At 42.2% G+C, this 27673-nt stretch overlaps 1 protein-coding gene across 1 annotated transcript; it reads right to left on the bottom strand.

Annotated features, from left to right (window-relative positions):
• Positions 1 to 1719: 1719 nt before the first annotated feature.
• On the bottom strand, positions 1720 to 27034 carry DCUN1D2 (defective in cullin neddylation 1 domain containing 2). The gene is made up of 7 exons (XM_084266592.1): positions 26997 to 27034; positions 24322 to 24538; positions 21069 to 21237; positions 18318 to 18448; positions 5405 to 5487; positions 3277 to 3373; positions 1720 to 2555 (listed from the first exon to the last, which is right to left on the bottom strand). Exons 1-7 carry the CDS (start codon positions 26997 to 26999, stop codon positions 2476 to 2478), a joined length of 780 nt encoding a protein of 259 aa, XP_084122718.1. The 5' UTR covers positions 27000 to 27034; the 3' UTR covers positions 1720 to 2475.
• Between the last annotated feature and the right edge of the window lie 639 nt (positions 27035 to 27673).

The following is a 27673-nucleotide window of genomic DNA, read 5'->3' as shown; positions in this document are numbered from 1 at the left end:
ATTCTCACACGAAGGAGTGTGTAAGCGTGTGTGTAAACACACACACACACACACACACATATATGTTGAAACTGAATGTTGTTCTTCCTCAGATTAACAAAGCAAAAACCCTTGGACCCACAGGCATTTTTTACACTCTATCTTAAAAGGTAAAAGGTTCATCAGGTCGACCTGGGGACTTGTCAGCATGAACAAGTGTTTCACAAGCTCTAGCCCTACGAAACTATCCGGTTACATGACACTCCTATAGATTAAAGTACTTCTGGTCAGTTGCACTATAGCTTTATATTTTAAGTGGCAAATATGTGAATTGCAGACACTCCCCCAGTTTGGGCTGGAGAAATGAACTCAACATTACGAGATGCTGTGTGTCTCCCAATTCCTACAGCACTTGGCATAGACATATGTACCTATATATCCTATACAGATACAGAAACTGCTTTGGGAAGGCAGAGTAGCTAAATCAAATGCATTAAAAAGAGCGCAGGAGCATTTTAAGTCTCTGTTGACTGCTGCGGAATAGCCAGCCTCAGGAGCACCACTGCCCTCCCACAGAGACGGGGTCACAACGCAGCAACTAGGCCCCACCTCACTCCCGAAGGCGGCAGCACGCAAGGGGCAGCTGGCAGCCGGGACCCTGACATCTAGCGGCTGCCGCACCAGGCCTAGCACCCTCGAGTGCTGCGCTGCTGCCCCCACACATCACCCGCGGGGCATTCCAAACCAGCCTGCTGGGTTCTTGCTAACAGAAAAGTCGCTTAACTGTTCAAATTTGTCCCAATCCCGCTTTTTAAGTGTCACACACACCTGCGATCCTCCCAAGCCAAAGTGCGAAGGCAAGCTCTCTGCACGCAGCCTGTGCTGACACAAATGGAAGCTGACTCCTTGTATGGGACTCTAAATATTATTGTTCCAGAGAATATTGCAAACTTTTAGACCCTCACACTACAAAAATCAAATAGTGGAGTGATACCCAACACTGACATGACCTGATGTGACCCAAAGACATATAAATTACATAGCTTAACACATTATTTTCTTCAGGCCTCTTGCCTCTATGCAGTTCTGATTACAGAAAATACAGTAATGCTAATTAGGAACTCCTCAGCATAGCTTTACAGTGGCTATGACAAACCTGTTTTGATGAGGTAGCATTTAAGAGCTCTATGTGAAGGCATGTGGAACAGTTTCAGGTGAAATCTTTCTCTGTGCTTAGACATCAAGGACGGTGCTGAGGAAGAGGAGACTGACCCCTGCATACTTTGTAACCAGTGAAAGGGGAGAAGAAAATGACAACAAATTCAGATTTAGAGAAAACCGACCCAAGTCCACTAGCTTTGAGACTGATGATACAGCATTAATATACTATTTTTTCCCTTTAAATAAACACTACTGAACGCACAATGCACCCAGAGGCATGAATGCTTATCATCATTCATGTAAAGTCTTCTTACCCCTCACTATTTCCCCAAAGTGGAAGCCAACTAGTTAAGTCTTAGGGCTTACTCAGATATTTTTTTCCTGAAAGACAGGTCAGGAATTGCATTTATAACCAAGCTGCATTTGCCCAGAATTTTCAGTACGTTTCCGGCTACAAATACAAGTTACATCCCAGCAGGTCTTTATTTTAAATAAACAAACCCCATAAGTGAAGACTAACTGAATTATGATAGTCAAACATGAATTATAAAAGCACCTTTGGTTGTTTAATGCCTCCCTTGAAATGGTGAATACAAACCAAAAATAGCTGGACTTACAACACAGCACAGAGCAGCAGCCCTTCCTTAACAACAGTACTGTCACATGTCCAAGCACTTCAAGAAGGATGACGAGGAAGTTAATTGCACTGGGAGAAAAATGAGAGGCTGGATGCAATCATGCTCTAGCTGCTCTAGGACTTAAAAATAGAAATTTAAAATTTGGTAGTAAGTGAAAAAAAAAAGTATGGTTTCTTTGTTTTGTGACAATTCCATATTAGGACAGATCCACAGAACGAACTTTTATAAAAATACAACGTACTGCAATAAGTTTTATTTAGGGATTTAATTTATATACCACAAATACTGCTTTTAATATAAGTACAATATAATACAGCTTTATTTAATGCAACTGCTGGTGTTCACTTCAGATCATGAACTGAACGGCATGCTGTGCTGTCAAAACTTCAGTAAAACAGCCTCTAGTTAAACTTCTCCAGAGTATAAAATCATGCAAAAATCTACATCCTATATGATACAACCAGTACAATAATTGAAGCCAATAGCCTACAAACAGCCTGGACTATCTTCTGAGTTCGTTCCTGAAGCATCCGCAGGTCAGCCATCGTTTGCTTTTAGATGGAAAGGAAGAGTTTCGGTTTTGTCCACAGAATCTCACCACAACCACTGAAACCAGCAACCAGTTATCAGTCACCAAGTCTTCGTTACCTAACGCAGTTCAGAGCGCAACTTTTAGTCCATACTGCCAGGCCTGGGGTTAGGAAGTTTTACGTTTCCCTCCTGTGACTACCGGCCGTGCGTATTCCACAAAATCATCTATGAGAACAGGCCACGCTCCTAAAGAGAAGTCAACAAAGCCATTCAGGAGTTAATGTGTCGTTATCAACAAAGAAATTGGTGTAGCCTCTAAATTCAAAGGATCAAAGCTTATGCTGACGTTCCTGGCCTGGTCTAGTTTTAACAGATATGACATAACACTTGGGAAAAAAAAGCACATGACTAAAAAATTCAGACATCTGAATCCCTTCTTGCAGCACTTCTGTACACCTGGTCCCACTTCTCATTACCTGACTCTGATGTCACTGGGTGTGCAGTGCAGTGCCAAAAATTAGAGTTTCTTTCCTTTCTTCTGTGCTGAGTCTGTTTTGCCTGTGACAACGATTGCGGAATGATCTCTCTCTGCCCTTATCTCAACTCCTAAGCCTCTCAATAGATATTTTCTCCCCTGTCCAACTGAAAAGGGAAGTGACAGGCCGACTCTGATGGGCGTCTGGCCTCCAGCCACGGCTCAACCACCACAGTAGTATAACAGGTTTGTTCAAACAGCGTGTGCTGCACCATGGTGTGACGGTATCTTCACTTCTACTTATCTATTACAGCAAACTAGTTAACTTCCTCATCGTTCCTGTTTTGGCAACAAGTATGACATCATACCTGCAGAGGAATCTCTAAGGGTAAGCAAATTAAGACAGAAGGAGGCAGTGCATCGTGTTGTTTGTTTACAGCAGGATTTTAATTCTGCTGTACCGATTTTTAAAGATACTTGAGTGCTACTTACCTTCTTCATCATAGTTGGACATATCATCTGCAATCATATTTCCAAAATCTAACAGAAGATTCCAAGTATCTTTTGGAATTGATCTTTTATGATGCTCCTATGAAAAAATGAAGAAGGTACTGCTCAACACAAACTATTTTCATATGCACTATTTTCTATTGACATACACATAAATACACGTTTTACAAATACTTCTTGCTTCACTTCTTTTTTCCCTTTTCTTTAAATAGAGCTCAGAGCTTCCAAAGAAAGCAACACATTAAATTGCAACTAAAGAAGGCAAAAAAGTGTAGGATGTTTTTTTCTTTTCTTTGGTTCTGCTTTTAGGGCATGTGTCCCTAACTTGTTATGGAAAAGAATAAACCATATGTCACTTCATGACATCCATTCGAGGTTCTGAAACTGCAGCTGTGGGTTATCATCCTGCCACTTCGACTTGAGTCCTTTTTTCCTTATCCCTGTTCACTTACACTTACCCAGTGTCTCTTCCAACCTGTTGGTTACAGTTGCACCCACACTCTTTCCATTTACTCCCAGACTGTCAGGAGTAAGGGAGGGGAAGGAAGGGGGAGAGACACAATCCCACACCTGAGCAGGTTTGTTGGGGGGTGAGACCTTGTGATTTCATGGGGGACCAGGATGGAGCAGTCTGCATCTGAGAGAGATTCTGTGATTCAATGACTGCACCCCATAGAAGTGACCGATGCCTGGGCAGCTGGTGAAGAGCTGAAGCACTGACAGAAAGGACTCTTGTTGGAGAAGTTCATGGAGGACTGACTCCCACAATGCAACAAGGGAATTCCCACCCCTACCCCAGGGCTAACAAGGAAAACAACTAGTGAGGAACTGACCAAAATCCCATTCCCCGCCCCTCCCCATCCCACAATGGGGGGAAGAAGGGAGCAAAATCACAACTAAAGTGAAGTTTGCTAAGAAGGGAGGGGTGGGGGGAGGTGCATTAAGATCCAGTCACACTTCCCATTACCCAACTCTGGTGTCACTGGGTGTGCAGGGTAATGAATTAGAGAGTTTTTTAAATTGAATGTTGAGTCTGTTTTGCCCATGACGCTGATTACAGAATGATCTCTCCCTGTCCTTATCTCGACTCCTAAGCCTCTCAGTATGTATCTTCCCTCCTGTCCAGCTGAAAATGGGAGTGATAGAGTGAGTGGCTTTGGTGGGTGCCTGGCTTCCAGCCAGGGCCAAACCACCACAGGCAGTTAAAACGTGAAGTGTGTTCACAAGTTCTCTTGATGAAACTGGTACATCATTCAGTGAATAAAACAAACATACTGTCCAAAAATTTAGGAAAAAACTTCAGAAAGTACTGAAAAAAGTTACTTTCCCTATTAAGCACTGGCAATTATGGCACAAAATACAAAAAAGACTTTGCAATTCACCCAAACTCCAGACAAAAAAACAAATTAAAAAAAAATCAAGATAAACTACACATTATGTAATATGATATAAGGGGAGGTGGTTTTTTTGCAAGTACATAAAAATGCAAATGTAGAAACGTGGATGAATGAACCAGGTCTTTAAATAAGAACATTTTGCAATTTCTAATGTTTAATTTACACATCTTTACTTGAGTGCCCACGGAGTTGCACTGGTAATAGAAAACTGTCAAGATCAGTTCACAGCTATTCTCTAAAAAAGAAAGAGTCAAAATCATTACTCAGACAAGAACTTTCACTTAAAAAGGAAAGTCTCTCAAGGTTAAGTCAGTCACACCAGGACTGACATTTTAAAAAGAAGGAGTTTATGCATTAATACCACAAAAGGCAGAGCACGGTGACATACACAGTCGACAACAATCATGCCTGTCTTGAGAATAAAGCCAGCTCAGGTCCAATCTACAATCGTGGCTTCATTTCATGAGGACACAGCATCAAGCAAGCAGAGTGCTCTATTGCTCTGCTACATCTTTTTGCATTCTTCTCCATTAGAAAATTATACCCAGAAGATTTAATTTGGCTTGATTTGAGACTAATTTGTATCAGTTTTCAAAAAGGAAAAAGCTCGAAAGGAAGCAGTCAGACAGCCTGTCCTTCACCCTAAGCACACAGCCTACCAGCTGGGCTGCTGTGGCTGGAGACAGTCAGGTAGGAACGCAGCGTGTACTTACCAACAAAAATTTATTCCAAAGGTCTAGAAATTTAAACCTTCCTGACAAGACTAAATTCCAATATGCAATTGCCATTTCTAGATCTGAAAGAGACAAAACAACAGGGTAAATATTACACCAGTTATATACAATAACCTTATATTATATATATATATAACACCGTATAGTTATAGGCAAACCCCTTATAGCTAAACAATTAATGCTACATCCAGTATATTGTAATACAAATGAGTATTGTGCTTTTTAAATCGTGACAAAAATAGGGAACTGTTTTCTACTCTCACTGACCCAAAAGGAGGAAGACAAGCAGTAAGGGTACAAATTGCATATTGATCACTGCAGTCATAAAGACTAAAATCTTTCTGTCACCACCCAGCAGCACCAGATTAAAGATACTCTCAGTCTGCAGGAACAGAATTTATCAAGAACTCTGTCTACGAGTAGTAACACAAACACAGCAAGTATGGGCAGAAACCCAAACATTTGAGTTTGCAGGTGCCAATTCCTCTTTAATTTACCATATTTTAGGCATACTTGACTTCAAAGGGAATTTAAGGACATGAGGGGATTAAAAAAACCCAGTCTGTCTGGGGCACGATAACTCTACAGCACCCCTTACAGCAAGAGCTCTCTTACTCCAGACTCATTCAAGAGACACACACCTACAGCCAGCCCTGATAACAGAAGCCCAGGGAAGCATCCTTTATTCTGCACCACAACTACAGAGCTCAGCTCACTCATGCCAACAGGAGGATGTGGCGCTGCCACACGTCCAAGCGGAAAAGCGGGAGCAACGTTTGGAAGGATGTTTTCTTGGAGGCCGCTTTTCATTCTCAGCCACTCACAAAATCTAACAGCCCCCTGAGCTTGGTCCCACAGGTAACAGCACCGAGTGTACCACGTGCTGCTCCGAAACCACAAAATAAGGCACAGCCTTTCCCCAGTCCCAGGGTAAGGTAACCATGAATGGAATATGGAACTTAATGGAAAGTCTTGTCACAGCAGGTAAGGCAGAAGCTAGACCTCCACCTACAAGAAAGGAGCACGCTGTTTGAAATTATACGTATCACGTTACAAACCAAAGGACATTCTGGCACCTGAAATCAAGTCTCAGGTCTGAAAAACACGTTCCAGACTTCCACTCAGCCTGTTCCCCAGCGACCAGAGATCACAGAGTGCCAGGGCCCAAATGAAGCACAATAGTTAAGATGTAACGAAACGCAGTACGCCTATACCTAGCTACACAGACTCAGGGCTGCAGTGTTTGTGCTAGGATCAGAGTGCCTTTCAGTACAGAACTTGCTTTATCCCCTAATAAACTTCTTTCAAATCCTTCCTGCCTCTGCTACCACGGTTGCTTTTCACAGGAAAGAAGTAGAAGAGAATAGGTAACAGCATTTACTTGCTATTTAGATATGCAGGTTAATTACCTATATCTGTTAACCTGAATTGGAAAGAAGAAAACTGAATAATCTTAAGGGTTTCCAAACTTCACTGCTTTGTGAAGTGACTGGCTTTGATCCCATTCACTCAGGGTTCACTATGAAGACTCAACCTTTCCAAGCCAATCTTGTAAATCTATCACGCGACAACATTAAGCAAAACACTCTTCGAAGAAAGACACTTTAACAGCAGAGGAATTCTTTTATACTTCTGATTAAATATTCCATGGAAAAAGGAAGAAGGTGCAGGCAAGGAAACAAAGATGGTTAAAGGTGCCACAAAAAAAGTTAAAAGGGAAAGAAGAGGCCACAGTTTCTTGGTTTGCTTTCATGTTAAATTTAGTGTGATGTTAAGGTGAACTTGATTATTGTGAAACTCTCTTTACCCAAAGCACGTCAAATACTATCTTAATGGTCGATACTTGAGGAATATATAACATGTGCATGCAAATGGATTTTCTTGCTCATAGATAAAGAAACGATGGACATCAAAAGCACATCCTGCTCAGGATGCCACATCTGTAGTGGCTGAAACAGATCCATGCTGGAGCTGCTCACCCCATTAAGAATGTCGAGACAAGTCCTGATCTTGGTTAAAAGGAGGTCAAGGGAAAAAGATGAAAGGTAGATGTTCCTCACCTGCTTCCCTACAGTCGCACAAACCCATGAGCTAACACAAGAGATATTTGAACAAAAGCAGGAGATGGGACTATATTAGTGGTGCCAGTTTAGGGAGCATCTGAGCACGTTATGCCTTCAGGCATGCTATGTTCTTGGGGCTTACAGGTACACGTTTGTTTGAAGGTAATTCCCTACCTAGGCTGAAAAAACTCAGCACTGGAGGACAGAAATGAGGATGATTCTGCTTTAAAGGGAAGACAGTCACATGGAATTCCAGCTATACATTACGATGCTGATAGGTGTATCCATAAACAGCAATGCCCTGAGTTTCTGAATCTGCAGAACTAAAACAGGAACAAAACCAAAAGCCTCTATGCCATGGGAGTTCTGAATCCCCACAGGAAGATGCTTTTGAAAGGTGGGGATTTCTTAGGCAGTCTTAGGAATACCTATTCCAATGCTGCATAGATAGGAAGTTATCATCACTAATAAAAATAAAACTACAGTTACAAAACTATAATGGTTTTGTGCCCGAAGGTATGCGTCCCACAACACAGACTAATAACTAAAGGTCTTACCAACAGAAAGGAAAAGACAGATGCATGAACCTCTGGAAAATAATGCATAAGCAAGGACCAGTTTAGAAAAGACAGCACTGAAACCATGTACATATCCAAAACATAAAATTGCTAAACAGCTAATGTTTAAAGAATATTATAAAAACACGTCATACACTCTCAAGTATTTTCAGTGTAACTAGTGAGTGTTGTACATCGTGCAGCCCTTTCAGTAGTCCAAAGTTCCTGCATACACTGGAACAAAGCTTCAATATCCAGATACCCGGCTTTCACAGAATCGTAGGGGTGGGATGGGACCTCCAGAGATCATCAGGTCCAACCCCCCTGCCAAAGCAGATTCCCTAGGACAGGTCACACAGGGAGGCATCCAGATGGATCTTGAATATCTCCAGAGAAGGAGACTCCACACCCCCCTGGGCAGCCTGTCCCAGGGCTCTGTCACCCTCACTGTGAAAAAGTTCTTCCGCATGTTGGTGCGGAACTCCCTGTGCTCCAACTTGAGGCCATTGCCCCTTGTCCTGTCCCCACAGACCACTGAAAAGGGGCCAGCCATGTCCCCTTGTGTCCCACACTTCAGATATTTATAACCATTCTGGATGTCTTGTCTAGCATCTACAAACCTTCTGTAATAAAACCTTAAGAACTAACCAAGGCACCTAAAAGCGGCATCAATCACCACTACAAAATTATTAAAACCAAAATTACTTAAAAAAAAAAATCACCAACCTATTTAAAAATACATACAGTATCTAAGTAAAACAAGTTCAAGAAGGAAGAAAAGGTTAATAAGATATTTTAATTATTTTAAACACTGTTTTGCCAAACATTTATTAAACATGTTTTAGTGTGTTTTAAAAGGAGCTCTTTACACTTTTGAATTATTTAAACAATCGGTTTTTCACAACCATAAGCATTTTGTGTGCAGTATAATCTATCCTGAATCATCAAAGCCTCATTTCTAAAGTTCTTTTTAAAAAGCCTTCAGCCTCTCTACCCTGATTAAACAGAAAGCCTGATGTGATAACAAATTAGCACGATTAATGCAGAAGGAGAAATACTTTATCAGTTAGACAGCCCATGTCTACTTTCAAGATCTGATCAAACGCTTCTCCTGGTAATAAAACAAATTATTAGATTCCTGCATGAATTAAAAAAAAAAAGAAAAAAGAAAGAAAATCAAATGAAGTTCCTTATCCCTTCGCTATGATTTTGGACAAGGGCAATGAAGTCATTGCACACAAGTAATCAAGGAAGTGAGAAAACAGAAAGATAAATCAGGAGATAGGAAGGAATTGGCTGGAGGGCAGGATTTATCAGGAGCATGAAATGAAGCTCATTTCGCCCTGCTGTGCCCAAGCAGCACTCTGGGACTGCAGCACTCGCTTGTCATCCTCTGCCAAATACAGCTTCCCGGCCCTCAGACCGCCCTACCAGCAGCCTGCTCAGGCAGACAGGTTTGAAGCTCTGATTGTCAGAACATTAAAACTAATTCACCTAAATTACTGATACAACTTAAGAGGGGGGGAAAAAAAAAAGGCTAAAGTCGTTACATTTACCTCCTAATGACATGTTAATGTTATTTTACATGAGCTTGAAAGTTATCTTACAAGCACGCTTTAATATCAGCCACTATTGCTCTCATAATCCCTAGTTAGCATATTAACTAGGTTCCCTACATTAGTATGGTAAAGTTTATATAATGTTTTAGTGCTTAGAAACAATTTATTTTAAATTTCATCTTTTGAGATGAACTGATTATCCCAGTATTGCCTTTTTCTTCCCTCATTGATGTTTAATCTTCTTATTGATACTGTAAAGCTTTGCTACTTTGTACATCACCTCTGTGAGGGACTTTGGGCAGGTTGGTATAAGTTAAAGCTTTATTCAAAGAGTACTCTCTCAGGCTACGTGGGCAGCATTTTTATTTATTTATTTTCAAAACAGCAGGGTGCCTTACCCTGCCCACCTACGAACACAGACCAACAGATTAGTAAAGAATGTAACAATTCTTGCAGGAGGAGAGAGTTACTTTTATTAGACCTGTTAATAAGGATGAAAAACAAAAAGAGAGGTTTCTGAAATAAAAATTTCAGAGCCAAGAGCTCCTTTTTTGAGGCTTTCTCTCCCCAGTGCTTTAAGCAAAGCTTGCTCTCTAGCTTTGAAAACAAGAGAGTAGCCAACATACTCTCCTGTTCCCAACACTGCATGAAAAATTAATCTGGACAGGTGCAAGACACAGAAACCTATTTTATCAATCAATGTAAAAATGCATTTAGCCTCTGTGAGAGATGGACCTTCAGATGTTTTCTTTATAGTACATAATTTGCCCTAAAATGTCATTTGGTTGATATTCTTCCATCTCTTCCCTCTTCTTCCTGCAAGCATGCTTCTGTAAAGCTAAACCAAACACCACATTGCACACAATTACTTTGTTTCAATGAAACTCCTGGACACCACACCAAAACTGGTGCAGATGCGGGAACAGATTGACACCAGTTACCACCATCTTGAATACTGGGCTATCACACTACCTGCCCAGCAAACATCAAATGAATACTTGCAAGATTCAGTGAGTTACTTGATTCCTTGTTTCCTCATCTCTGAATGACTTTAACAGTCGTCTTTGGTCTCCAAATTACTAACAACATGGACACAAGAATTAGTTTCCTAATCAGACCTCTGTCTTCTAAAACCAAACAAAGTCCACATAGCAAAATAACAAGAAAATACCATCAAGATTTAACCTAAAAACCCTTCACCAAATTGCCAAAGTCCTTATCCCACAACTAGGAGCTCCCCCACATAAGGAAGAGAAGGGGAAACAGAGATAAAGGTTACAATACAAATACTGGAAGCAGCCAAGCTCCAGATCTAGCTGAGTTTGGTCCACTGATCCTGCAAAACCACAAGCAAAGAGCTTCCCAACGCTCAGTGTTGAGGGATGCATAATGCCAAGTGTCAGGCTAAGTCCCTGTGGTGGGCAGGGAGGAGAGGTGAAGCACATCACGTGGATTTCAGAAGAGCTCTGCAGGAACTGGGAAGGGTCTGGCTGTGCCTGTTAACTCTGTCTCAGCATCTGCCACGCTGAAGTGGGCTGATTCCACACAGAACCTTTCATGCTTATTTTTTTGCTCATCAACTGCAGAAAAGCTGGTAAACTGCTTCTGAAGGGGAGCTAGGCTTACAAGAAGGTAGTTACCTAAACACCAGTCTGAGTGCAGCCTAACGAACCTGACCACAGCCAGATTCAAAATCCTGCCAGCTCTGCAAATCTCTCCGGCCTAAAAAACAGATCAACTACAATGGATGAATTGAAGTTGACTGGATATATCCTAAGTAAGAGCTAAACATAAGTAAAAGAACTGATGAGGCAGTTATACCACACCTTTGCTGCTGCTATTGTCCCTTCTGCACTGAGCTTCTCTTAAATTGCTGGCATTTTCAGAAAGAAAAACAGAAATAAAGCAAGGACCATACATCAGATCAGGGACATTGAAACACCCAAAATATAGAATTCACAGACCTATTCCAAATTAAACATGGTATCAATTTACTGAATTTCCTCAACTTCTTCCATCTACTCACTCCTACATACATCCTCCAAATAGATCAATCCAAGTCCTCACTGAAACAGAGGAAGTGTTGGTAACTAGTTAGGAGGGAAAGACAAAAAGAAAATAAAAGGAAAAATATCCTTCCCTAGTGTCTAAGCATCTCTTCAAAGAATCCTGAAAAACTGCAATGATGAAAGCCAAAGTTGACGATGCTTCAATTAAAAAGAGCACATTATACTCATCTGCTCATAGAAGATGCAACCTCCTTGAAGTCCACATACCGGATGCAAAGATAGTCATTCTTCTGGTCTTGAGGTAATATTTGATTCAACTCTGAATGCCCTCCTCATGTATCATCTCTTGCTTGATCCCAGGAAACTGGCAGAGAGAAGGAAGCACAACCTTTTGAGCCAGCAGACAGGCGAAGGGACCACAAAGGAGTGAGGAAGGACCAAATCTGCTTTTTGTTTCCATGTTGGAAGTTGAAGACCATGAAAGAATGCATTAAGTTCCTCCACTGTGCTGAAACCAGCTGCAGTAAACTCCTGAGCATGAGAAACCTCCTGCACGTATCTTGCCAGGGCTCCAAGCAAGATCCATTAAGAGACTCACAGTAAGTATTAGGTTAAAAAAAACCCCAAACAAAACCACCAAAAACCCAAAAACAAACCAAGGGGAAAAAATAAAATAAAAGGACAGTAAGATGGAGCTAAGGCCTTGTTTTTGAGCTGCAACAGTGTCCTTTGAGATCTGAACTGCTCTGTATACAACATGACTAAAGATCTATAATCCTATTCTTTAGTTCACTTATCAACCAAGAGCTAGGATGCAAAATTTCACTCAGACTGCAGCAGAAAAAGCTAAAACTTGGAGTAAAAGGAGAGAAAATCTGCCCCATGCAAAACAAAGGTTTACTGTACTACAGTACCAAGAATATGAGAGTGCAGATTAAACAGACCAGATCAGTTACCCATAACAATTCTCTGTTATGAGAATTGTCTGGATCCTGGCGATCCAGACTGTGGTAAACTGCACCTTTTACATTACCTTGGGATGCAAAACACTCAGGTGAGGTTTGATATATCTAAATATTATGCCATCCAGGTTCACTACACAGCCATTGAGATGGCACTGCTGTGTTGAACCCTTGCTATGTTTTGCTCCTGAATTCTATCCACAACTTAAGAAAGCAAGCCATAACCATCCATCTTTTTCTTAGATAATACTAACATCTATTCAGACATATTTGAAAGACACTTGACAGTCTTGAAGAACATTGATCAGAACATAATTTTCTGCTTAAAGATAATAATGGTAGATCTTACACAACATGCTTTTGCCTCCTGCATCTCACTACTTAGACCAGCTACCACATAGGGGGACTAGTACTAGGTTTAGCTTCTTTAAACACTCTGTGTCCAAACTTGAAGCACACTACTTGGCAATATTAAGCTAATAAGAGTAAATGGTAACATTCAAGCTGAATAAGGCTGTAGAGACAGAAGTCCTGTAGACATAGAGAGAAATACAAATTCCCTACCATCACCACAAGATCTGTGGAAGACAGACTTCTATAAAAGGCAGTCCTATTTCTAGGAATGAGTATTGGTGCACTGAACTCTGCCTATTTTGGGGCATGACAGAATAGATGCAACTCAATTTATGGGATTCTTCCCCTCCCATTAGGTAAAGGCAGGATTTCTTGCACTGGTTTTGAGAGGAACTGCAGAAAAAGGAGAACTTTAAAAGGCCCCAGAAGACAGGCTGTTCTAAAATTAAGTGAAACTGAAAATTATACATGCACACACACACACACCTGCCCTCAGATGACTTTTCTGGAGCAAAATCCATTGCACTGTAAGGGTGACTCTCGAGCATCACCGAAAAAGGTTCTAAGAAGGGCTTCTGTGCCTTCCCACCCCCTCCCTTACAAACAGCAGCTGGTGCAATGGAACATGCTACATGTATCCTGCTGGTATCTTCCAAAAGAGAAATGTCTGGGATACACAGAGGTTATTTTTCAAGATATGCTCCAGGCAAAAAGGTTGAGTGAAAAATGACAGTAATCTCAGAAACAACATTTAGAAATTCAGTCTGAAAGCACTGGTGCCCAAAGCAAAGCCAGAACATGCTGAAACAATCTCAAACTGCTACCTAGTCTCTCAGACTGCATAGAAGTCAAAAGAGGCCCTGGAAGAACCTCAGTGGTTCTTTGCCAAACTGGGAGAAAGTCCATGGGAGTAAGTTCAGAAAACCTTTATTAACTCTGCAAGTTACACAAAGCCTGAAAAAAGCACAGCATGGTAGAGTAGAATTCAAAGCCATTTAGACAGATTGAAAAATGACTTGGAAGTAAATAAGAAGGATTTCATTAAAGAGAAGTGCCAAGTCGTACAGCTAGTAGCAATAATCAATTGCAAAAATAGGGCAGAATAACTGGTGGATCGCAGTTCTGCAGAAGCCCAGTAACAGAACCCAAACTGCAGACAGCATTGGTGTTATATAAAATAAGCAAACTTAATAATGGGATGTAAAACAAGGAGCAAAATATCGAAGGCACGCGGAAGCGCTCTTGTTTGGGCACTACAAGACAAGAGAATGTTGTTGCAATTGGATTGCAAAGGAAAAGAAAGCTGGAAGATACAATTCCAGTATCAGAGAGTTAGGGTAGTCTGTTTTACTCACTCTAGAGACTACAGGAACACACATGCACAGTTGCTACGTATGTAAGAAAGCTGTTAGTAACTGTAAAGAAAAATGCATTCTTTGTATTTACTCTGGCCGGGTAAGTATTGAGCCAAAGAATTCAGGAACGGAGATTTAAATTCTGTACTAGAAAAAAAGAATCTAAAAAGTAGTTGGTTTAGGCAAGCACAGACACAGATGTGGGAGGCTTGCCATCAGAAGTTTTAAGATGACACTACGTGAAGACACTGACTCCAAAACTTTTCTGCCAGAGGACCACTGCCAATCAGATCTCAGATCTTGCTGATAGCTACTGAAACTGAAGAGGCAGGTGAGTATATATTGCTAGCACGCCACTGAACACTTGGCTAGGAAAACATCTGGAGGGAATGGTTTTGGCAGATGTTGATCCTGCCTGGCACAAGGGAACACACCACATGAGCACTTCTCTATCCTTCAAACTGAAAGACAACCTGGCATAAGGAACCCGTGAATCACTGCATTTCCTAACGCTCTTCAGGGGACATGGCAAAAAAACCAACCCCAAACAAAAAGACCCTGCTGCTTATTACTTCTTAAAACAGCAGGAAGATATTTAAAAAGTAATTTGAATCGTATTAAAATACTCAGAGCAATGAGCATGACTTATAACCAAAGCATCAGTGTTTGGGAATTTTAGAGGTATTCCAGTAATTTGTTACCTTTTGCATATGTTAAGATAACAACCTGAAAAACAAGCCTTTCTCTGCCTACCTCAGACATTTTTCTGATGAGGTATAGTCTCAGGTGTTATTTCTGTTTGGAAAAGATATGTTAGCTCTTAGCCTGAAGGGAGCCAACAGAAGAACCATTATCATTATGTCTTCTTTTACAAAAAGTTTCTATTAACATTCTGATAATAATAATAATTTCCCATTTGTCACTGGCACTATGTCAAATTTGCTTAATTTTCAAACAGGCATATTCACAGGTCCTGTTATACCTGGGAATCAAGCAATACTCTTTTAGCCTACAGATCACTCCCTTAAAAGATGAGTGCAACTGGTACCAGACTTGGTGACTTCAGCTCTGAATACAGGAAGAGGATGCACTGGATACTTCACACTCCAGAAAAATCACATTAAAATATTTTATAACTGAAAGTCAGGAAATAATCCCTTTGATTACCTCCACTTAAAACTATTCACTGGATGGTGTCCCTGCCCATGGTAGGGGTGTTGGAACTAGATGATCTTCTTGAAGGACCTTTCCTTCCAACCCAAACCATTCCACGATCCCTGCCTTCCACAAACTTGCTGACCCCTTGGTCATCAGAGTCGTAATTCAAATATGAATGTATGGGGACGAGTAGGTCCCCATACAAGCACTACCATGGGAGCACATCACACCAGAAAGCAAGCAGCTAGGGCAGCAGCTTAGCAGCAACCTCTGCTTGGGTAACGCTGCATCTCATCTAACGTGCATGTGGGGAGGAAGGGAAGGTCAACACCTCAAGACGACCTAGGCAGAGATTTATACCAGCTCATTTGGTAACAAATCTAATTGTACATTCTGTTAAACTATCTGGACTGAATTCAAAAAAGCATCTGGAGCCAGGGCCCCAAACTTAATGAGAAACAGACACTGCACATGGATGTGATTAATCCCCACATCACCTTGACAATAGGGCACAACATCTTTGGGACTCAAACACCAAACACCTCTACACAAGCTGGGGAGACGAGATGGACAGGTTCTCATGCTGGGAGAAAATACACAGTGTATACAGAGAAGGGGATGTAAAATAAAAAAGCACCTAAGCCTAGATTAAATGCAGCAGAAGCAACTAGAATTCTCCGCTCACACAGACACTCCTGTAAGATAGCTGACTGAAGTTTTTTGCCCGCTGAATGCTTATTTGCTGAAAGAGAACAAACATAACTCTTGGAATAATTGGAGCAGGAAGCAGAATGTTGTAAACAACCTGTAATTTCTTTTTTCCTCCATCTCTCTGCTCCACTGAATGTAATGGCATTCCCTGAAAGGATTCCAGCTCCAAACTGATAGACTGTTTTTATTTTTTATTGATGTTTTTATTTCAATTATTTAATTTTTATTGAAATTTTCATTTCAATAAGCTATCACTGACCTCAGGCACTCCAAAAAATAATATCAGTCAATATGCTTGCTTGCTCAGCCCCCCTCTTTCTACTTGACCTACAACGATCCAAGTTTACACCATCTCCACTGAAATACGAGCAGTGGTACCCACTTATATTCATTTAGTATCTGGAATCATCTTAGGAAAAGCATGAAAAACATGACCAATATACTGCCATGTAAGGACTAAACACTACTTGAAACTAAGAAATGGTAAGTATTACCAGAATTATTTAAATTCCTGAAAACTGAAATCAGCAACAGCTCCAGACAACTCTTTCTACCGTTTATTTTAACTTAAATTTTTGCACTTCTTGCTTTCTCCAGCTAATACTTCAACCCTTAGGACTCAGGTGTCCTGTTGCAAAAAAGTACCGTTCTTACACAACAGAGAAGACAGAATTACAAATGAAAAGGCCTCCATACTGAATAAACAGAAGTCATGGAGAACAAGTAAGCTTCCTTTTTCTTCCTCATGTCAAATAAACAGAACATTCAGTTCCATAATCCAGGTTGGGCTGCCTTCCCCCCTTCTCTCTTAGTACAGGCTTAGGTGAAAAGCTTTTGAGATGTGTTTCCCAAGTACATGAGTTTTGCATTGGGACTGAGCCAATTAAAACAGGAAGCCAACTGTAATATTTCTTTAGGTATCCCACAAATTCCAACCTCCACTGTAACTGACTTACCTCTTTGCTATCTGAAAGCATGTGAGGCTTTTTAATGAAGAAAAAGAACAATTAACTAAGGGACCTGAATTCCAACCAGCCTCACAGAACCACTACAAGCCTATTTCTATTTTTTGTGTCATGAGACATACGGAAGAGCGACACGTGTAAGGAAAAATGAAAATGCTGGGGATGGGTGGGTGGGGAGAAAAAAGAATGGAAACTGGCTAAAAGTTGCCCACAGCTTAAGAAAAAAGAAAACAAAAGGGAAAATAACAAAACAGATATTATTCAAAATAATTCCCAAGAAAGAATGTGGAACAGATAGATGCCTCTGGTTGAGAAGGTCTACATGAATATTCTGCTCCTCCAGTATTAACCTGCTTGCCAAGCAACGTTGTCAGTTACAGTGGCTATGCTAAAAAACCAACAACCCAGCTCCTCTTACCCATGGCACAAAAAGAACAGCAATGATAGTACAATGCTATTATACACACAACACAGTTAAAATTCCTTCCTACAAACCTTTTTGTACAGGGACAGAAATCTGAAAGACCAGATTTCCCCCCCCCCCTTCCCCCCCCCCCCCCCGCCCTATGCCAAAGCTATAGATATTTTTGATTTAAAGAGAATAAGGCACTGGAATTTAAGTAATGTATCTATTTTACTCCAGCAATACAAGGCATTGATTGGGACAAATCTCAAACTTTAATAGAGAATAACAATCTAATCCTTTATAAACTGCATGCCTATTTCTATTCTCTAGCTTTGAGCCGACATCATAATATTCTTTTATCTAAACTTTACATAAAAATTGTGAGCTAAACCTAAAAATTCTTAGAAGAACAAGTTTCCCCAGTTTTCTCTCTTGTTAAAACAAATGGACGCCTTGTTTCAGTTCTCTTCTGAACACAACAGAAAACACAAGGGGCTGGCTAGCTCAGCCTTTTTTAAAAACAGTTATGATAGCTCTTAAAGAACTGCAGGAACGTCCTTTGACAAGAGGAGAGAGAATGTCAATGCTAGCAGAAAACCCCATTAAATTATCTGTACCAAGGGGACAATTAAAGAAGAGATTAATTGAAAGAAGATGGGAAAGAGCAGGAGTTAGTGAAAGAAATCAATAATGAATTTACTACACCGTCATCAGTGAGAAAACTGTATTATTGGAAGTATTTGGAATTAACTTCACTGTCTGTAGACATTTGCTCAATTTTTTTTCTACTTACCTAGACCTTTTTGTCCAGGGTTTTTAGCAAAGTTAAAAGTAAACTGATAAAAATCTTTGAACTTTGTTGGATCCTTTAGCTCTTGTTCCAGTCTTGGCAATAGAGCTTTTAATTTTTCTGTGGTGTCACACCTGTTCAAAAAAGGTTATATTGTTTGTAAACATTTAAGATTTCTTACACCTTTTTTAATTGGGTATTTTTTTAAGTTTTAAGTTTCAAAGCAAACAAAACTGTAGGTTATGATAAAAACCTCAAGTATCTTTCTGTTTAGAGTTTTAAAAAGTATAAACACCCATATGCCTTTACTAAACAATTTCAAGTGGAACATTACATCTAGACACCTATTAAATACACAACCCAAGCACGATGCAGTAATTTAACTTCTTCACTCAATCTCTCCATGAGTTTATGAACTCAAACAATAGATGTTATTCAGTTCCTGAAGAACATACAAACCTCACTGTAACCTGCTATCATTTCCCCTTCATGGCTGTAGTAACACACGGGTGTAACATTTTTACTTTAACCTAGATAGAATGTTATTTATTCCCCACTCTAAATGAAGCACATACTATGTGCTAAGGTTTACATCTTAGCATTATTAGAGGACTTTCCAACAAAGTGAACTATTATTTGCAGCCATCCTCTCCCTACCACGGAACACTTGGAACCTAGGAAAAAAAGAGGAGCCTTTGACAATAGCTCGAGGGCTAACAAAGCCTTTCACAGCCTGGCACAGGTAAGTCAAGAGAGAATCAAGTTACTGAGATTCTAACAGAAACACATCACGTAGTAACATTAAGACTGGAGCATTTTCACTGAAAGCACCTGAGCTGACAAGATGCCATTTTAAAAGAAAAAGGGGTTCCCCCACATCAAGGAATCAAAAGGAACCTTCAAGGTTTACAGGATACTACCTGCATTTTGAATTGTACCTAGAAACTCAAAGAGAAGGAAATAGGTTTCAAAGAAGCAGCTATCAGAGCTACCACCTTGCACCTGAAAGTTCTCAGTAACTAAACGTTTGCATTTATTCTCAGGATGCAAGAATAATTTTACTGAGGGATGAATAAGTACAGCAAAATCTGAAAGACACAGTTTTAACTGTCTTGCGTGGTGCAGATAAAAGTAAAGTACCTTTCTGGCCTCCAGCAGGGCCTGGCAGAGCAGAGATAAGGAATTCTGCCAACAGTCTTCAACCGGGAACTTCAGCTTCAGGGGGACGTGATTTAGTTAGCAATGGGGACAAGTATCACACCTTCCCATAAGCATCCTCAGGGTGCTACTGGGACTAAGCCTCAGGGAGTTTCTTTTCATCCAAACCTTCCCCTGTGGTCAGTGCTAAAATCCACAGCACCAGTTTTGTTACTGCACCTCCGGCACGCAACAAAACGGTTCCAAATGCTTAATATGCAGCACACCGGTGGCAAGCAGGTAGGATGAGATTATGCTCCCTAGGGTAAGATTATGCTCCCAAGAACACCATCTAGGTGAGTGCTGAGCCAAAAGGGATGAAAATCTCAGGCCTCTGTGGAACTGTACCGGAGACAGTCACGAGGACGTAGGAGCAACGTGACAGTGAAGTTACAAACCAAAATCCAAGCCAGAAGGCACAGGTGCCTTAGCAAAACCTTTTAAAATCAGTTGTATTAAATAATGCTGCTGGCAGCCTTTAACATTAACAACACAAACACTCGATTGCTGTCCATGGCTAGAAAATCATAATTATCCTTATGGTCTCTACCCAACGGGACAAATTAAAGCAGAAGACTGCAGGTGATATCAAAAGTTATTTCATCACAGTTTCTGAATGCCCTTACCTAAAGAGGAAAGCTTAGAAAGAAGGCAGTAACTGATGAGGCCAGTAACCACAGACTGCTAGGACCCCTGCTCAAGAAACAACCACCACATTTGCTAGTCGTTGATGTACTGTAGAAAGGTATTGATAAGGCGCCATTCTAAGATCAGATGAAATTATTTAGTTAGAAAAATATACACGAGTAATAAACTGTAATGCTCCACCTATCTAATTCAATCTGGTTTACATATATCATTTTGAAACGTCTACATATTAGAAATATTGCATCTTCTCCAAAGAAAACACAATACTATTTTATAGTGATAAATGCTAACAGAGGCAATGTAGTTCAATCTTGAAGCCTATTATCCAGAACAGCTCCATAATCCACAAAGAAAAAAAATCTTAATTTATCAGTTACACCAGTTAGACTAAACAACCTTTTCTACTACCAATACCCTTAGTTTTTTTCAATTTCTCATAGATATTCTGTATGAATAAAGTACAATGTATTCTGTATAAATAAAGTACATACAAGGCAATGAAACTGTTCTGTAAGACTGGTAACAAGAAAAAAATAGTTGTATTTGGTGGTGACAAGGTAAAAGGAAAGAGTTGGGGACGGAGGTGGGGTTGGTTCTTTCTCCTCCATACATCTCCAGTGGCTATTGGCTTTTAACAGCACATGGTCCCACTCGAAGCCTTAACACAACCATGCGTACGTTTATATGGACCACATGAAAAGATCAGCATATCTGCCTGTCTTCCTTGCCATATAGGTAGGGATTATTTTGCTTCACCCTTACTGCAGTCACTGTTGAGGCTTTGCAGTAGAGCACCTGTTCATCTTGGCACCAGCCTTACCACCTTTTTGAAGCTTCACACATAATTCAATTTAAACAGGAACCAAGCTCAGGCCTTAGATAATGAGCTATGCAGAAATTGATACTTACCCCAAGTCTGTCATGCCATCAACAAATTCCTTTTTACTGAATTCACATTGAGTTGCTGCCCTGAACTTCCACGCTACAACCAGAACACTGATACTGGCAGGGTCCAGGCTTAAATCATCACAGAACTGTTGAATCCCGTCAATGCCAATTTTATTTTCATCTTGTGGGTCTGCAGTTCAAAATACAAAGAGCAGAACTGTAATTATTTAAAAAATAAAAACAATCTGGAGAACTTTAACATGCTGTGTAACATGGGGTCTTTATTTATGAAGCAACTCTTCAAGGTGCTTCTAAAAGTAACTAGATTTCAAGTGAAGACATTTGTGAAGCTTATCAAAAAAAACCAAAGGAGCCTACAAACTTCCCTAGGAATTGGTTTGCAACTTTTTTTTTCCTAAATTCATCAGCTAACATTAACTATCTTCTCTCCACCATTCTCTATAAAAGGTCTGAATGAACTGAGGAGATGCCTGACTATACCTCAAAACAGTAAGGTGCAACATTGGTTAGCATCTATTTAAAAGTAAACAAAAAACGAACCATAAAAGCCCCAAACCAACAAAAACATACCTACCAAGTGAGCCTACAGCTGGGGTTTATTTTCCCCTGATAGAGACATATGAGATTCCACTATAACTGTTTAAAGACCACCGTTAGTTGAGTTTTAATTGTAAATCAGGGAAATCACCACAGCACTGTTCAAACAGTGCCTTAGCATACCAGGGCCTTAAGCTAAAAACACAGCTTAGGAAATACTATGTTTCAGTAGTACTAAGTTTACTACCTTTTGGTATGTCCCAGCCACACTTAGTAACTATCTGTGTCAGGGTAGATGTCATTGTAACCATTCTGCAACTGTACCAAAATTCTCTCTCAAAAAGCCACCCACCCAACCAACCCACCCCCCTGCATACGAGCTTAAATAAATGGAGGATAACACCATCCCCACCCACCCAAATAAAATCATGCCTTTAGTTTTTAAAGCTTGCCAATTTACAAACTACAAAACTCTTTCCCAGCTTTTGATACGAAGACATTTCAGTATTCTAAGTTGGGCTATAGAGAACAGTATCCCTCAAGTACATTAAAGATTAACCCCTGAAACTAGTAAGGTTTTCAGTCAAGCTATTTTTAAAGTCCTCATCCAATGATTTGGTTTTAGAAAAATAACTTTTTTCTTTTTTCTTTTTGGAGGGGGGTAGTGCCGTTGAGTTATGGTCTCTTCCACTTTTCCAGCTAATGCTACAATGAAAGAAATGCTAAATGCAGAGAGGAAGTCAATTTAGCAAACAAAGATTCATGCCCATTAAGCAAAGAATTACACCCATGAGATACTTTGGGGACCTTTGAGCAGGAACAGCAAGGAAGCGTATCAATTCTGTTACGTGCCAGGTCTAGTTTCAAGTCATGTAAAATGCATTTCTTGGGTGTTTGGGGGGGTGGGGGGAGTAACTGAAGAACCAAAGGCAAAGAGTGCCTGAGTGCTGGAATCAGTGGAAAAACTGAGGGATTTCAACAAGGACCATCCTTATCCTGTTTCACGTCATCCAGGTAACTGGGAACAAAACCAAACCAGCTGTTTTGATAGAGCTGCTGGATAAACAGATAGGAAAGCTAACACAAGACAGCACAGAAAACGAAAAGACCTCTCTCATCTCAGGTTTCAAAGACACTGCCATGTATGTGGTATTCCACAGGCGCTGTGGGACAAAGGAATTTCTGTTGTTACCAGGCCAGTGACCCCTAGTTCAAGCTACATGTAAGAGGAATGGTGTTTAACCAAAACTCAGATTGCTTTCCCTCAAGTCTTGTGAAGTTTTTTGTTCAAGTTTTCAACCTGACTTAGATGCTGAAGTGTCAGAACTGTAAAGGTGTGCTGCTAACCAAAACACGGACAGAAAACAGACTGGACTTGCATTCACAGAAGCCAAGTGAGGCAGTTTGCCACTGCTAGAAAATTATGTTTAATAAATAAAGTATTGGTGTATTTTTAAATTTTTTTATATTTTAGGTAGCCTTTACGAATTGTATGTTTTTGGCCCAGCAATCTCCGAGATGGACATGCAAGGATCAAGCAAATGATGTGTGCATTTACACTATACATATATATATATAAAAAACAAATTAAAAAATAGTCCTCCAGTTAATTTTTTTTCAACAAAGGAAATGCTCATTCTTTGTCCCTACACCATTAATTACTGTGTAATAATTAAAGACTGAAGAAAGTCTATACATAAAATAGAACACATTACATAAAGAGTAACAAAAGACGTGGAAACAATATCCTAAGGACAAGATAAAGCGTTTACCAAGCATCCTACATACTGCAAATAAAGAACAATTACTCAACCATGATTTTAGGTAAAGAACTAATTTTTAAAGACATGAGGTGTAGGGATCTCAGTAGGGACTGGCGATGATTTCAGCCCACTCTGCTCTAACATGCAACATTAACACAACATGTGTGTGTTCATGTCAGAGGGTCACACTGCAGAAAGCACTGTTACCTGGATCACGTACACTCATATTTCTGTGACTACCATTTCCATTTTCTTTTTCCAGGGATTTTTAACAATGCTGTAAAATAAAAATGCATGGGAAAAAAACCCCAACATGTCTCCCTTTAATTCATCTACCTGAGGTCCTCCCTCCAAGCCTCTCTGAACAGGCACGTTGTTTTTCCTGCAAAATGCCAGCATAAAAAATTAAATTAAGGATGGAGTTTCCATTACTACTTTTGAGTTTTCTGCTTGGACTGTTTTGCCAGACTAGTAGGTATAATGTTATCTGAAACATTTTCTTATTTTAAATCTTTTTTTTTCCCCTAAGATAGTAGCATTTAACTCCTCCAAATGTTACCATAAGGATGATATGTATTATTTTGCCACACAAAGTGCATTGTATGTGTATATAATAGCAGTCACTGGCAGCAAATCAACTAACTTGCATAATAAGCTTTACTCTCCTTTCCACCGTACTCAGCTGACACTATTTCCTCATGATAGGTTCAATTTCCTACTGTGAATTTACTTTAAACTCTACAGGAATATCTACAGGAGCTGCATACTGAGCATTATGAGCATTTAAAACCCTTTTCATTCTTATCTCAATACTGCAAACACAGAACAAGAAGCAATAGCTAACAATCTTTCCTCATAAGTCTTTAAGAATGGCAGAGGGAAAAGCAGAAATACGACCCCAACAAAACAATTAGACCCCCTCCCAAAACCCACAACAAAAAACCAAGCCTTACCTTTGTATCGATTATACAATTGTTCTAATTTCTTCCTGTCTACTGAATTTTTCATGGATTCTTTGTAGTACAAGTCTGGGTTCTGGAAGTAGTTGTCTGTTGCCACTTCTAGTTTCCATTCATTCTGCATTAAGCAGTATATAGCAGTCCTTTCCCCAGCCTGGGTAAATGCCATAAACTGGCGGACCTTGTCCTTCTGAGACGATTTAAGCTTATGCTTTGGGATGCAAAAGAAGCAGGAAAGCCAATGAAGCTAATCCAGAAGTTCGTTTCAGCATCCTACCACTAATACCTATCTTTAAAAGGTTTTACTTTTCTTGTTGATGACAACTTTCACTTCAGAATTACAGGAAGACAAAGCCTTGTTCTTCTGCAGCTAAAAAGACAACATTTTCTTCTGAAAATTGAAATGACAGCATCTATATATACACATTTTTAGCAGTATGTATTCTGGCAGTAATAAATCTGCATTTTTGCTTTACTGCTCACATATGCATTAAGGGGTTTTATGCTGTTCTGCAGCAAACACAGGTTTCACCATACAACAATATGGTTATCTTCAGAAACACATGCCCAGTGGTGGCACAAGCAAGAAATTACAAAGGCCCAATTTACAGATTCTCAGATTCTGTATAAATCCTTCAGACACAAAGGAAAACTCAAAACAGTTTTCCCACTATTTTCCAGCAACAATGAACGATGCAAAGTTTAATCGTTTTAAGTGATCAGCTGAAAAAGGCAGAAGCCTTTCTCACATCTTTATGTCAGAAACCACTGCTAACAGAAGATACACCACAAAAAGAAGGAAGATAAAGCAGACCTGTCAGAGATTTGCCTAACCTTACAGTGAGGCTATGAAGTTGCTGGAAACGTGTTCTAAAACTTTAATTAAGTCTGCAAAACATTTTTAAACTATTAATTCTTTAACAACAAAGCTGCCTGTTGCAATGGTGTACAGGAACCAGTTAAGATGTTTCTCCTAAGGGAAGCTAATTGCAGCACCTCATCTACACAACATCCCTAAACTTCTGGAAAACTAGGAGGCAGCAATAGGGATTTAACTGGGAGAAAAGTCGCTATTAACAGTCAATCGTTATCCCTTATGTGAATCTGGAAGGAGGGGGAGGAGGAGATAGGTTAAATCAAGCTCTGGGTTTTATTAAATTCTGATACTTCCCAAATTCTGCTAAATGACACTTAACGTGTGTCCCAGGCCTACAATTAAGCTGAGAAATTCGTCCTTAAGTTCCTCACTACTGCTTAAATCATCAGGTTTAAACAGAAGAATTGCTGGGGTCTAAATTAAAAGATGAGGGACGCCCAGGGGAGCAAATCCCAAGTCAGCAGGCAGCAAGCACAGGGACCTTCAGCTTACTCGTTATCTCTTGTACACACACGGACAGTGACATCTTGCCTGCAGATGGTCCTGAGACAAGAAGCACGTGTAAACAAGATCAGGACTTTGGTCTTTCCTACGAGCTCTTTCCAGTGTGTAAAGTGGGAAAAGAGCTGCAAAGACAATGGCAATTTCAGTGAGAAATTAATAATCCTTTCCCTGTGAGCTGTGTGACCTCCCTCCCCAGTTTCCACTGGGGGGTCTGGCTGTGAGAGCCCCTCTGCCCCCCTCTGGCACTGAGCTGCTTTCGGGCAACGAGGTCTCCGACGGCAACTCCGAAGCGTAAAGCCCGTGACCTCTTACAAGCCTGCTTACGCCAGGCAGTTAGGGGTGTTTTCCCGGTTCAGAAGGGAAACCTAAGCTAACTGAAGAAACGCGAGAGAAGAAACGCGTCCGACCCCCCTCCCAGCCCGCCGCCCCCCGCGCCAACGCGCGTTTCGTGCCCTGCGCCGGAGGCAGCGGTACCCGGACCCTCTCTACGGGGCAGGCGGGGGAACTAACGGAGCCCCAACAAGGGGGATGGGGCACTTCGCACCAAGGTGCGGTGAAGCCCCGTTTGATGAGCCCTCCCCAAAACCAGCCCTTACGCCGCACGCTGAAGCCGAAGGCGCGCAGGCTGCGGCGGAGGCACCACGCGGCCCTTCCCGGGGAAGCTCCGGCCGCCGACCCCCTCGGCGCTCCCCCTGCCTTCCCTCCATCCCTACCCCACCGCCCCGGGAAGACAATTTGTACCGCACCTTCCCCGCCGCCGCCGCACCTGCCGCGTCCCGGGATGAGAAGGGTGGGAAGAGAGGAGCCCGCGGGAAGGGATGGACCCGCCCGGTGCCGGAAGGCGGAGCGGCGGGAGCGAGGGACACGGGGCTGCGGCAACCTGCCCCGCGAGCCCGAAGCCCAAAAAAGGGAAAGGTACGCGCCGGCTGCCGGGGACGGCGCTCGAAATACCCGCGGCGGCGGCAGCGCCCGCCCTGCCCGGCCCCCTCCCCCCCCGCCCCCGGTGACCTTCCCCGCTCCCGGCGCCAGGGGAGGCGGGAGGCCGACTCCGCACGGGGTGCATCCCCTCCTCGCCCCCGGCCCGCTTGTGCCCTCCCCCCTCCTCTCCCCGCCGTGCTTAACACTATCCCCTCCCCGGGCAGGGGAGCGGGACCCGGCGCTGAGGGAGGAGAGCGCCGGAAAACCGCGGGGCTGCCTACGCGCGAGTGTTCAGCTCGCTGGCTCGGGGCTACTTGAAGGGGTTTCCCCCCTAATCCCTGCGCCCCCTCCCCCCGCTCCAGCCACCTACCATTTTATCACCGGCGCTTTGACCAACTTCACCGCGCGGCGCCGCCTCCTGCGCAGGCGCGCGCCGCCCCGCGCTCGCCGCCTATCGCCGGCTGCGCTCCGGCCACCGGGCGCGAAGGCGGAGCGCGGGGCCGAGGTGCGCTGCTGCTGCCGCGGCGGCGGCGGGGGAGCCGCGGCCTCCTTCCCTCCCTCCCTCCCCCGGCAACGCCAGCCGCGGGGAGAGGGGATGTCGGCGGGGACAGGGCACAGGGGAGCGGTGACTACGCCTCCCGGCGTGCACCGCGCCGGAGAGCGGCCGGAATGGCGGGGAACGTGTGTTTGGGGGGGGAAATGTGGGGAGGGGGGGACCTGCGAAGTCCCACGACGCGCCGCGAGGAGGCGCTCGGACTACAGATCCCGTCTGGCTCTGCGCTTAAAGCTGCCGCACCGGCGCTGGGTGAGGGGGGTGGCTGTTGGCAAGGACGGAGCTCACGGGGCTTTCTGGCAGCGGTCGCCGCTATCCCTTCCCCCCCGCCCCCCACACACACCCCCCTCGCCCCTGTGTTGCGCTCCCCAGCCCGCTGCCACCCCCCCCTTCCCTGCCGCAGGTGAGCGAGGCGGAGGGAGGAAGCAGCGCCCGGGGCCGGCCGCTGTCTCCATCTCCTTCCTCAGGGCGGATGGGCCGGCGCTGAGGTGGGC

This window comes from Gallinula chloropus (assembly GCF_964237585.1).
Source record: "Gallinula chloropus genome assembly, chromosome: 1".
NCBI lineage: Eukaryota > Metazoa > Chordata > Aves > Gruiformes > Rallidae > Gallinula > Gallinula chloropus.
Note: the sequence above shows the minus strand (reverse complement) of the source record. Positions and strands in the feature narration are given on the sequence as shown.